Raw genomic sequence first — 13,120 nt, 5'->3', positions numbered from 1 at the left:
TGAATAAAGACCTTCAGATCTTCAACCGTAACCAGCAGTCTCTCGAAGGTTAATGAAAAAGGGTCATGCTCTCCTCACTGGATCAAACAACTGTGATATATTATGTTTTGAGTTCAACGTCCAACTAAAGTTATCCAAGAACTAATTTGAGTACAGGCCTTCAGCTCTACAAGCATAACCAGTTACCTATCTGACGTTAATCAATATGGTTTATACCTAAACATGCTCCATCAAATATGCCCTACCGTGCAGAACTTTAGTTCAAAAAGCACAACCAGTGATCTCTCAATGGTTTATGAACAGAATATCTACTCATATGGATTCATGAGCAGTTCTGTGATAAACTCAAACTTTCATAACTCACGAATGAAATTTTTCATTTGTGAGATGTCAATCACGCAACTCAGCAGCCAAAAAAATCACGGATGAGTTGGCTAATCTGTTTGACTCATTGTCTCGTATTTCGACAGTTTACTCACGCAAAGCAATGATCTCTTGGTACTCTGGCAGAATTATAATGATTCTTTCTAAAGCAAACAACAGCATTCAGTTCTCACGAGTTTTTGACGAGCTTTATGACTCATTTTTGACGACATGACTGCGACTGAGTGATTTTGCACGAGAAAACTCAAGCATGATCTTGCACGAGAAAACTCAAGCAGATCTCTAATGAATTTGCTCTCACGGAAGAGCTCATTGATTGAGATTTGAGTGTGAGTATGTCAACACTGCTCGTGAGAACATGTTCTGCCAAGTTTTGCGCTCAACAGTCTCGCTCAAGATTCTCCAAGATCTGCTTTGAGTAGAGGTCGTCTGATTTGCAAGCCTAACCAGTGATCGTTTAGCGATCTTGATGGTTACTTATCATCCGAAATGCAATCAGAACAGGGTTCTGTTTAATTCAAACATCCAAAATAATATTAACAGAGGCGCGTTCACGTTTAGAACCATGAGTAGGACAAACGTTGGCAAATATTTTGTGCACAGTGAAGCTAAGTAATATTTTAACACTATGGAATCCTAGACTGGAAATTGAAAATTACTATTTTCTAGGGGCTCAAACGCAAAGGGTGTCAGTTGTTACAAGTAGACTAGGAAAGTGTTTCGTCTTTACGGAACTGGTAACCACTGAGTACTTTAACAATAGGAAATAAGTCTCTATCGCCTGAAAAAATAAACCAAAAAGAGACATAAAAAAAAAACAAAACGAGGCCGAAAAGATACCAAACAAGAACCAAGAAAACTAAACGGAACCTAATAGGAACCTGGGGATAAGAGTTTGATTCTTAATACCACCAGAGCAGGTATTTATCTAAAATCTAACATATTTTTTTAAGAATTCCTCGTGACAATACGACAATTATTACTACTCGTATTACTGTATGTGTTCTCACGATCTTCTTCAGGAATTTTATCAGAAACGATTTCAGGTGTGTTTAGGTAGAACTCCGAAAATTTCTAAAATAGCATATTTAGTTATTATTTTCTGGATTTGAAGGAATTTCTACATTAATTACCACATAAATGAAATTTCTCAAAAAGGTTATTCGAGATATCATCTGAATTTATCCAAAATATCTTGGAGATTTTTTTCAAGAAAATCCTAATCCCTTCAAGATTTTATCCAAAGATTCATTCATCGATTTCTCTGGAAAATCCTTCAAGATTCCAGGTAAAAAAATCTTCCAAAATTCAATCATTAGCTTCTCCAGAATCTCTGAATAAATTTGTGCAGGAGTGATCGGAGGAATTATTGGAAAAATTGCTGTCGTATTAACTGGGGTAAAACCCTAAATATACTTTTGAAGATCGCATGAGAATTACTTGAGAAACGTTTTAGGAAATAGTTGGAACAACTGCACAGTAATACTTAGATAAAATACTAGAGAAATTGCCAGATTTGTTCGAAGAACCCCTCAAGGAATTTTGAACACCTGGAAGGAAACGTGAATGTTGAACTAAGGAGGAATTCATGCTGGGCTTCTCAAGAAAAACCTTAAGCTATTTTTTCAAAAACACTGAAATAAACCTTTGTGGATTTTGTCTATGGAAACTCTTCTGAGCATTCTATTTTATTCTATTGTATTCTAGTGCTTGCACTGCTAATGATGAAAAGCATACCGGAAATATCAGCGTTTCTACTGCTAATTACTTGTTAGTATTAATATTTGCAGCATACCATCAGTGATATCACTCGTGAATAACATGATTGACGAGATATTTTGAATTTGGTGTCCATAGAGTCCAAGTGTCTATAAAGACACCATTTATTACTTCAACTATTCTCCAAAAAAAATCGTTCAGATCATACAGGGTTGATCGTAGATATTTTTGAGAAACCGTCCATTGATTCATTCAGAAATGCCATAGAGAATTGCTCCAATTATTTTCTAACGGTTAAAAAAGTTTCTAGTAACGATTCTTACAGTTAGTTTCCTAAGATTTTCACTATAAATATTATCAATCATTCTTCACACTAGTTAGAACTTTTTGGGGGTCATGCACAAACCATGCCACGCTTCACTAGGCATAAAACCATGAAAACTCTTATCGTGTCTTCCATTATGTTAAGTAATAAGTTAGGTTAATTCCACGAGTGGCATGAGGTGACAATAGGGTCCTAAAGCCCTGTCCCATTTTTAGTGCAAAACGCTTAAGTTTAGGCCATAAACACATGTTTACTCAATTTTCTAATGTTTTCCGTTGGTTTAAGCCCAAAAAACATTTTTTTAGATTTTGTCACATCCTTTGGCTTAAACTCAAATTTTGGGTGTATTTTGTTTTCCGTGTCCCTTACGAAATGTCAGATAGGAACAACCCCAGTGGTCGAACTAAAACCCCTGTGGTGTTTTGTCGACTAAGCGAACGTCAAACATGATCAAAAGTGTCAAGGTTCATTATGGACCAAATTTTTAAATTAATGTTTAAACATGACATAGCCATTATTTGAGCGGGAAAAATTGTCAAAGTAGTTACAGTAACATGCTCATTTGGATAATTAAATAAAAACAAGATTTCATTAAAAATTTTAGGACCCAATTGTCGGTGTCGTATATCGAGGTGACAATTCTCGACTCGAGTGAAGTGACTCTCCATTTGATTTACAAGGCGAGTCATTTCACTCGAGTCGAGAATTGTCACCTCGCTACACGACACCGACAATTGTCACCTCACGCCACTCGTATAATAAACCAAAATATCTGACTTGAATGAGGTGATACCCCATTTGATTTGCATGGCTAGTCTTTTCATTCGAGTCGAATATTGTCACCTCGCTTTACGAGACCTAGAACTCTCACCTCACGCCGCTTATAGAATAAGCCCAAAAACGATGTCAGCCCTTAAGAAATCAGACTGAGATGCAATCTTGGTAGATCCACTTCTTCTGAAATCCAAACAGAACTTACGAATTATTTACAAAATGTCGTCCAATCGTTCGAAGTTTATTCGTTTTCTCACATTTTTATCTTCCGTTAAGAGGATGTTGTTCGATTCTAAACTTCATGTTAGCTAGATACAAATAAAATCCCCTTAAGGCATCACATTGAAAAGCAATATTGATGGTTAATTTTTATTTGAAATCGAACTATAACTTCTGAATGGTGTACAAAAATGGAATGCAGATGTGTCCCTTCTATTGATTTTATTCTTTTCCTCACATCTTTGTCTCCCGACAGGTGGGTTCTGTTTGTTGTTTTTGGATACTGGCAAAAAAAAAATCAAGTTAAAGTTAGCACTCAAGAAGTTGGTTCAAACATTCATTATTATTAGATATTGGCCAAAAATCTAAGGTAATTATCCCTTAAGAAATCAGATTAAAAAGCAATCTTGATATACTCTTCTCGATTGAAATTCCACACATCTTTGAACAGCATGTTTTGCCCATATGGACTCATGAGAATATGTTCTGTCAAGTTTTGCACTCAACGACCGTTTAAGTTTATCCAAGATATGCTTTGAGTAGAGATCGTCAAATCTGACGTTCAAGCAAGATCTTGAAATTCTAACAGAAATCGGAGCTGTTTAATCCAAATATCCAAATTATTGTTAGATATTGTCAAACAACGAAATGAAGTTCGCCATATTGAAATTTGCAGTAAATAAATGTACATTATATTGATGTTCAGTTCTGCCCTCACATATGGCGGTTTCTGTTCAAATCAAAACTCCAAAATTGTTAGATATCGACGAAAACAAAACGATGTTAGCCTTTAAGAAATCAGATTGAGAGACAATCTTGACCAATCCAAATCATCTGAGATCCGACCAGATCTTATGAATTGTGTATCAATTTTACAATAAGAGAATGTCAATTCCCTTGATTTTCAGTTCTGCATTCCCATCTATGTATTTTGTTAGGTGGATTCTGTTGAATTCTAACCTCCAACATTTGTAGATACTGGCAACAAACCCAACGTCAAGTTAGCCTTCAACTAGACTGGAAAAGTAATTTTGATAGAAACTTTCCACCTTAAATCCGAACAGACCTTATGGATTGTGTACAAAATTTCAACCAATGGTTTGCTTGCTTTCCTCACATTTTCGTTTTCCGTTAGATGGATTTTGTTCGATTTAAAACTTTATGTTTGCTAAATATTGACAAAAAAAAAACCAGGTGAAGTAAGCCCTTTTGACATCACATTGAAAAGCAACCTTCATGGATCCTTATCATTTGAAATCCGATAAGAACTTTTGGAATGTGTCCAAAAGTGTAAAGATTGTAATCGGAAAAAATGCAACACTTTCGGGTTTATTCTACGACAGGCGTGAGGTGACAATTGTCGGTCTCGTATAGCGAGGTGACAATTCTCGACTCGAGTGATGTGACTCTCCATTTGATTTACACGGCGAGTCACTTCATTCGAGTCGAGAGTTGTCACCTCGCTATACAAGACCGACAATTGTCACCTCACGCCAGTCGTAGAATAGACTGAAATTGAAAAATAATCTTGATATATTCTTCGTCTGATGTGGAATTTCATCTTTGACTTCCCTAAGGTGGAATCTGTTCAATTCAAGAATTGATAAATATTGAAAAAAAAAAATCATAGAGAAGTTAGCCCCTAAGATATTCCTTTTGAATTGTTCCATGATCATCTCCAAACAATGCTTTTGATCCTCCTTTTCCCAATCCCGATCGCCCACACTCTGCCCTGCTCCTCTAACCTGCGCCGTACCGATTGCGTTCTCATCCATCTCACTCATCAACATCATCCTCTCCATCCTCAATAATAGTACTTCTCCACTCTTTTAAACCCTACTCAAAAGTAAAGGAAAAAATGTACATCTTAAACTGTGTTGCTCCTTCGTGCCGTACTCCTTACCACGCTACTGTACATATATAATAGAGCTTCTTTTCTCTTCCAACTACTTCATATTTTGATCCGCTTCATCATATCTTCGCACGCCAAGATTCTCACTCGCCTATCCTACCCTACCAACTAGTATGATACACAACTCGCTCGCATTTCGCTCATTTATAAAATCACTCGCCGCTCCTAACCTCACTCTCTGGAGTTAGTTTAGTACAACTACAACGTATCCTTGTTGCTCGATTTCTTGCCTTGCGGCACTCCACACTGATTCGCACTGAAACTTCCCTAAAAACTATACATCATCATAAACTATACTATAGTGTGTTTGTGTGTGTGTATTATCATCATCATCATAATCTACATTATTTCTTTCTGTTATCATATTGATCATCATCTTAAAAATATTAACAAGTCACAGCCAAACGATACCGGAAGAGGTCGCCACCGAAGGGACGACCACGTGGCCTCTCCCGCACGGAGCTCCGCGGGGGAGGGGGATCCACGTGGATTCCCACAGCAGTGGTTGTCGTGGTAGTGGTAGTAACTAGCAGTAGTTCCATTGTTTCGTGTGAATGAGTGAGTGTGTGTGATTCTTTCGGGAAGGGGTGGCTAGTATCATATGGGTGTCTGTGTGTGTGTGTGTTCGGAATCCGACGATCGGATTCGCAGGTGGCAGCATCTTGTTTCCTACTACTGTTTGATTTTTATGTCTCACCGGGTTGTTTTCTTCTCGCCGACCACCAAAAACTGGGGAACCTCTTCCATCTCTTTTCGTTTTCCTTACCAGCTAAAACGTGTGTTTATTTGCGTAAACTTACGGTTGTACGAGTGTGTGTGTTTATGGGTTTTGAGAGGGGAGGATGGGGATTGGGTTTTCTTCAGTTTTGTTACAGAGGGGGTAGTGGTAGTAGATGCATACGGAAATGTCTGGATAGAAGTATATGTGTGCAAGTGAAACGATACTCTTTGTGTTTGACAGTTGCATTGACGTGCCCGAAGCACATCTCGACAGCCAAAGTCCTGTTCAACAGCAGGAGCCGTAAGCCATGGAGAATGTTTCGACTTCCACTATCATTACAATGACTCGACACAAAGATAACCACTACAATCAAGTAATGGTGAGCTCGTTCTATCGTAATTTTTATTCTATTTTCTAAAATAGGAGTTAGAGTCCACAACTCGTCCGAAACACATCTACTTCCAACCAAACCATTTCCGAGTGAGGATGAGTTATGTCGCGGGTCGCAGTTTCCCCCCGATTTCCTGCTATAAATGGTCATATTTAGTATAAACACGACTCTTTCCTAACTTCCTAATATTACACAGTAAAGCCTGCGCAGCGGAACTTTCTCTCTTTGTGTTGCGTTCAGACCAAACAAAAAACTTTCGAACCGACGGTTCCGCCCCAACCTTTCTCGTCGCGTATGTACCGTGTTTGCGTTCTACTGGAATACTTTTTATTGTTTTGCGAAAAAGTCAAAACCTAAACGTAATAGCCCTACTAAATGTAAGTTTCAAACAAAAAAAAAATGAAAAATTGTAATTCAGTCACTTGCTACGTTGAACCGTGCCACTGGACGATGCTGTCAGAATGTTGAATTTCCCTCTTGTGTCGTTCCGTCTCGCCTTCTAATCTGCGCCCCCCTCGTATCTCCTATCTAGGTATTGTTACTTAAGTCAATATTCCACCAGCAGTGTCCAGCACTGCCCAAGGTCCCTACGAGCGGCATGCTCGCGCGCGTAAGGAAAACCGCAAGAATATACAAAAACAAAGTCCAAAACGAAAAAGAAGAAATAAATTAAAGCCTTTTTACAATTATAGGTATAGAGAAAATCTGTAGAATCTGTAAGCGCCACGTGCGGCGAGTGCGTCTCTATATCTCTCTCTCTTTCCCCCTCTTTATCTAGCCATCGACAATGAACAGAATGTCGTCCGCTCCGGGGAAAGGCGACACCGACGACGGTGGCGGAAGCATGGTTTCGCTGGCCAGCAGTGGAATGGAAACCGGCCCGGAAACCGTGCCCTACACTAGCTATACCTGGTCGAGCATGCCGAGGCCCGGGACTACGCCCCCACTACTGCTATTATTGTTACTGCCGCCACCACTTCCGCTGCCGTTGGCGTGAACTTGCTGTAACTGACTGTGCTGCTGCTGATGCTGCTGCTGATTTGGCGTTAATTGCTGCCCGTGCGGATGCGGATGTGGCCCGTGCTGTGAACTATTACTATTACTACTACTGTTACCGTTACTACTACCGTTACTACTACTACTACTACTGGAGGACGATGAGGACGAGGACTGGGTGCCATGGCTGTGCATCTGGGCCTGCATCGAGGGCGGTATGTCCTGGACGTCCCAGATCTCCTCCAGGAACCGTGGCAGTTTGCGGTTCTTCAGCTTGAGCGAGAAGCACATCTCCGAGTTCTGGTTGCCCAGCGTTCGGAGCTCCGTCAGGATCGACAGCAGTTTGGCGAATATCACACTGCACTTCGGATCGCCCGCGTGCCTATTCAGGATGTAGATCCGCAGCGTGTCGATGTAGTAGCTCTGGATGTGCTCGACCAGTTCGGCTTGCTCCAGTCCGGGCCGATCCGAGAAGATGACTATCGCCGTGAGGAGTGCGTACTCGACGTTGTCTACCGTGAGGGAGAACATCTGCCGGCAGAAGTGCAGCAGGTCCTCTATCGTGTCCGCCATGCCGGCCATCCGGTAGGAGTCCCTCGTGTAGGACCGGTTGTTCGCGAACAGGATCGAATCGGTGGCAGCGTCGTAGCGGCGGGCCATTCGCAACATCATAACCTCGCTTGAGCAGGCCTGGGGAGAAGAAAGAAATTGAATTGTGATTAGAAATGGGATGTTGGATATTGGAAGTTTAGCGCAATGGTTCATAGGTCAAACGACTGTACGGTATTTGGTCTGCCGAAAAGTGGAGAAAGAAAAAAAGGGTTCAGGACTAATACTTTTCGCTAACCTTGCATCATAAAATTGAAACATTCAAGGTTGAATTCTATGGTTCTGATGGATTCAATTCACATTCAAATGCATCAATTTTCAGTACATTTAGCATGAATCAACAAATATGACTGAATTTCGATCCCTAAAATCGTGACATAGCTAATGCAGGCTCCCATAATTACAATTCTTGAAAACTGACAGCAAAATCTAAATGTAGAAAGACGAGCAAATAGAGAGACTAGAAGGTAGGAAGAACGAGGAGGCAAAAGCCTAGCAGACAAAAAAGACCGAAAGACATAAAAAACAGAAGGTAACAAGAACATTAAGCAGAAGGTTCCGTCGATAGAACACGCCAGAAGGCATATGGCAATTGACATAAAATACTGGAAGTCAAAAAAGTCCAGAAGGCAGAATCTCAACTTTTCAAAACGATGCCACGATGCTCAAACATCAGATCAATAATGAAAACCAGAAAACATAACATCAAACCTTACGAAAGCAGAGTAAATCAGTAGAAAAAAAGGCCAAAAAGTCGAAACCTCCAGAAAGAAAAAAATAGACAAATCCAGAAAGCATGATACTGGACGGTAGAGAGGCCGAAATGGGTAAAATAAAGCATGAAATTTTGAAGGCTGGAAGGCAGAACATCTTAAGACCACTAGACTAGAATCCAGCTGTCTTCTGATTATGAGCAAGAACATAGCAAGAATATATAAGAAAGAGAAGCAAAAAAAAGTCGGAAAAGCCGAGAATGATGAGTGATGGATATTTTTAAGCTAGAATGTGGAATAGAGCAGAAAATAATAACCCGTACATGTAAAGACCAATAGGCAAGAAGACCAGAAAGAATAGATAATAAATTTACTAGAAGGTGTGAAAAAACAAAGGGCAAAGACATAGAAGGCAAAACAAATCTAATAAAAAAGAAAACAAGAGAACAAAATGACTAGAAAGCATAATAATCGGACGACAGAACAAATCAGACTGCCAGATGTCACAAGAGCAGTTATGAAGTTGGAGTAGTTCACAAGCAAAAAAAAATGCATAGTCCTGATAATGATGCATCTGATCATGAATATCATAGAAGGTTGTAAAATAAGCCAAATATCATAAGAACAAAATGACATAAGCAGGGTTTCCCAATCGATGGTCTGCGGACCCCTATGGGGCCGTGACGACTACTCAGAGGTTCCGCGAAGCAATTGTAAAAAAGGGATGAATAAATGTGAAGAATCGTTCACCTCGTTTGTTTGGCAAAGAGATCATTTTGTTAGTGGGTTACAAATGGTCAATATTTCAAATATTTTATCAAATTACTCTTTTATCTACACAATTACTAATAAAGTACATGCTATACTGTCAATTGAAGATTACTTGCTAATTTTATCTCACCAAATATGAGTGTTTTTTCAGCAAACTTGAAAACAAAATTAACATGGTTAATAGCGGAAACATTGGGAAATTATTATGATATTTTAGCTTAATCCTTAGAAGATTTTGTCAGCACACTCGATTTTTTATGAACTTCCATGGCTGGACGGGATGGACGAAACTTTTATGTGTCTGCCAAGGATATCCATTCTTAGGGGTCCACAGAATATTTGTTAAACTTCTATGGGGACCGTAGCATCAGAAAGGTTGGAGACCAGTGACTTAAAGGCTTGAAAGTAAACAAGATTTGAAAAGGGGGCAGGCCTGGTGTAGTGGTTAGAACACACTCTTCTCACACCGAGGACCTGGGATTGAATCCCATCCTCGAGATAGCCACTTGTGACGTCAAAGTTCTAGTGACGACTTCCTTCGAAAGGGATGTAGAGCCGTTGGTTCCGAGATGAACTAGACTAGGGCTAATCTAATCTCATTAATAAAGATAGAAAAAAAAAAGTTTGAAAGTTAAAAAAAACGTAATATAAAAAGGTCCAGAAGGTAGAAGAAGTAGAAAACTTTAGAAAACAAAATCCAAAATGAAAAAAAAAAAACAAAAAATAAAGTAGGAAACCATGGCAGAAAACCAGAAGATTACTACATAGGAAAATAAAAAAAAGTCAGAAAGTGGATAGTACAAAAGGTATATCTGTAAAAAAAATCCAAAAAATATTTCGAATGGCAGACATATTAGAAGGAGGATATACCAAAAGGCAAAAATATCAGTGAATAGAAAGGTCAAAATATAAAAACCTAAAACAACAAAACAGAAGAAAAAACGGAAGACAAAAAAAGCAAAAAGTAGGAAATGCTAGGAAACATACATGACAAATAGAGTAATGTGAGGCAAAAGTTCGACCTTCGCAAAAATATAGATCACAAAACAGACAGGCCCGGTAGCTGAGAAGGCAAACAGATCAGAAAGTAGATAAGTATATAAATCAAAAGAGACCAACAGTAAAATAATCTAGAAGACATTAGGGTAAACAGGTATAATACGCCCCCCTAACGGAAAATTGCTCTATTTCAGTGGAAAATGGATTACTTCTATTGTTATTGGTGTCAAAGTGTTGTTTACTTAGTGCCAGGTAACTTCTAAAAAGAGTACAAGACGTTTTCTGTAAACGGTTCAAATCTTGACGTTTCAAAACAAACCGGGCAATATGCCCCTCCCGTAGAAAAAGTTCCGCAGCGCTGTAGAAATGTTTTCAAGGAGAATTCCACCACTTGCTAAGCTTAAAAGGGTCTATTAGCAGTCTTCTTCCGGTAAAAGTTTTTGTAATAAGTACAATAGTAAAGGATGGGCTTCATTTACAACGAGGCTTCCCTATCGGACCCAAAATTTTACGCCAAAAAGCTGATTTTCGATATTTTTGGTATTTCTGTTGATTGTTCATACTTCACAAAGATCTTATATGTGCAACATCAGTTTTTCGCGGATATTCACGGTGTGTAATCATATTTACGTGTCAAATAAGCCTTAATCCCTAGAAAATGAAGTGGGGCGTATTGCCCGGTTGGGGCGCATTATACCAATTTACCCTAAAACCCAACAAAAAAGAGTCGAGAAAAAGACAAAAGTATGAAAGCTAGATGGTAGAACAGCGCCAACTTTCATGTTGGTATATAAACTTTGAATAACTTTGACATTTATCAACCGATCGACATGTTTTGGGAACGTCAATTCAGTAAAATTTTACCATGAATAATTTTGTACTGAAACGACGCTTTACATTGAAAACAGTCTGTCATTTGTGTTAACTCAACATTCATATTCTTGGAAATACCATGGTCAATCTGGCGCTGTATCAATAAGGAAAAAAACACACTTGCGACAGAAATCGTCTATTCGAAACCCATGAAGCACCATTCCATGAGCAAATAGTGACTCTGTTTGGGCCGGCATTCACACCATTTTTAAACAGTACGAAACAGTTGATGGAAATCGATATCGATAGCAGAAACAACAGATGAAAGAAAAGCAAAGAAGCATAACTGATAGACAACCTTTAAGCTAGAACACAGAAAATATCAGTAGGAACGGAAGCTCGAAAGTTTAAGGACCAGAAGGTGAAAAAATCAGAATTTTCCTAGATGATTCGGCGTTACGATCGAAGTTGACAACAAAACCAGAAGGCAGAAAGAATTGTAAATAGAAAGAAAGTGGGAAAAGCCTTTCGGCCGAAAGATCTAATGGCAGTATAAAAAGACACCAGGAAGATTAGGCGACAAACCAGGTAAGAAGTAATTAGGATATACTCCAGAGAGTACAAGAAACCCAAAAGATTCAGAAGGCAGAAAGCTCCATATTTTGAGATAAGGAAGTGATCTGATTAATCATTTAGACCAACCAAAAAAATAAAGGCTTTAGCGAACCTTTACAGAACTTCGAAAACTATGGTGGAAAACAGAAACATCAGTATGTCTAAAGACCAGAAGACAGAAATATCAGAAAGCAAAAAAGCCTTAAGGATACCAGAAAGAACTCAGAAAAAAACTAGAACTAGTTGAAAAAGCTAAGAAGTGTGATGGTTGATTACATTAAAGTAAGAAGGTATAAAACATCAGAAGAAACAAAGATGCGAAGGTATAAAGACCCGAAGGCAAAGCGTCTGAAATCTTCCGAGATGAAAATGCCTTTGCATCACCCAAAATTGACGCAAAATCGAAAGACAAAAAAATAGGAGCAAAATGAGAATCAGTAGTACGTTTCAGAAATCGAAAATCATAAATGCAAATCCATACACAACTTTGAAAACTGGTATCTAGTTAACAGAAACGTCAGGAGGCGGAAAACAAAATGCTGAAACATAAAAGAGCATTAAGCTCCATGCCTTTGGTATCTCAGCCTTTTGTTTTTTGCCTCCTGACAGACAAAAAGCAGATAGAAACAACAGATGGAAGAAAATACCAAACAAAGGAAAAGCTGAGAAGCATAAGTGATAGAATACATTTAAGCTAGAAGCCAAACAAATAGAAGGAGCAAGAAATCCAAAGTCCAAGGACCAGAAAACAAAAAGTTCAGAATCATCCAAGATGATTATATATACGGCTAAAGTTGTCAACAAAACCAGTAAACAGAAAAAATTGTAAATACAAACACCTTTACGCGGAAACACTCAATTCCAGCAAAGACAAAAAGCATGAAGTTCTTACGACAGAACTAATAGTAAGTAATTGATATAAAGACCAGAGAGTACAAGAGACTGGAGTTTCAGAAGCCAGAGTGCTGAATGTTTTAAAAACGTGACCATGATCTGATCAGTCATATAAAAAAACAAAAAGAAAAAGCTTATGCGAACCTGTACACAATTTCGAAAGAAGACAGAAATACTATAACTAAAATAAGAAACACAAGGAAGATCAAGTTGGAAAAGCTAAGAAGTTACACTTCATTTACAATGGTTCATTAGATTGAAATTA

General features: G+C 38.6%; 1 protein-coding gene across 2 annotated transcripts in view; it reads right to left on the bottom strand.

The window, feature by feature from the left end:
* Window positions 1–5,340: 5,340 nt before the first annotated feature.
* Window positions 5,341–13,120, bottom strand: part of LOC5572184 (ecdysone receptor) — a 754,961-nt gene continuing 747,181 nt past the window's right edge. For both annotated transcript variants that reach the window (XM_021854524.1, XM_021854525.1), the window contains one exon: window positions 5,341–8,131. In XM_021854524.1, the coding sequence (XP_021710216.1) occupies window positions 7,349–8,131 (783 nt within the window). In that variant the 3' untranslated portion in view covers window positions 5,341–7,348. The remainder of the gene's footprint in view (window positions 8,132–13,120) is intronic.

This window comes from Aedes aegypti, chromosome 3, assembly GCF_002204515.2.
Source record: "Aedes aegypti strain LVP_AGWG chromosome 3, AaegL5.0 Primary Assembly, whole genome shotgun sequence".
Taxonomy (NCBI): domain Eukaryota; kingdom Metazoa; phylum Arthropoda; class Insecta; order Diptera; family Culicidae; genus Aedes; species Aedes aegypti.
Note: the sequence above shows the minus strand (reverse complement) of the source record. Positions and strands in the feature narration are given on the sequence as shown.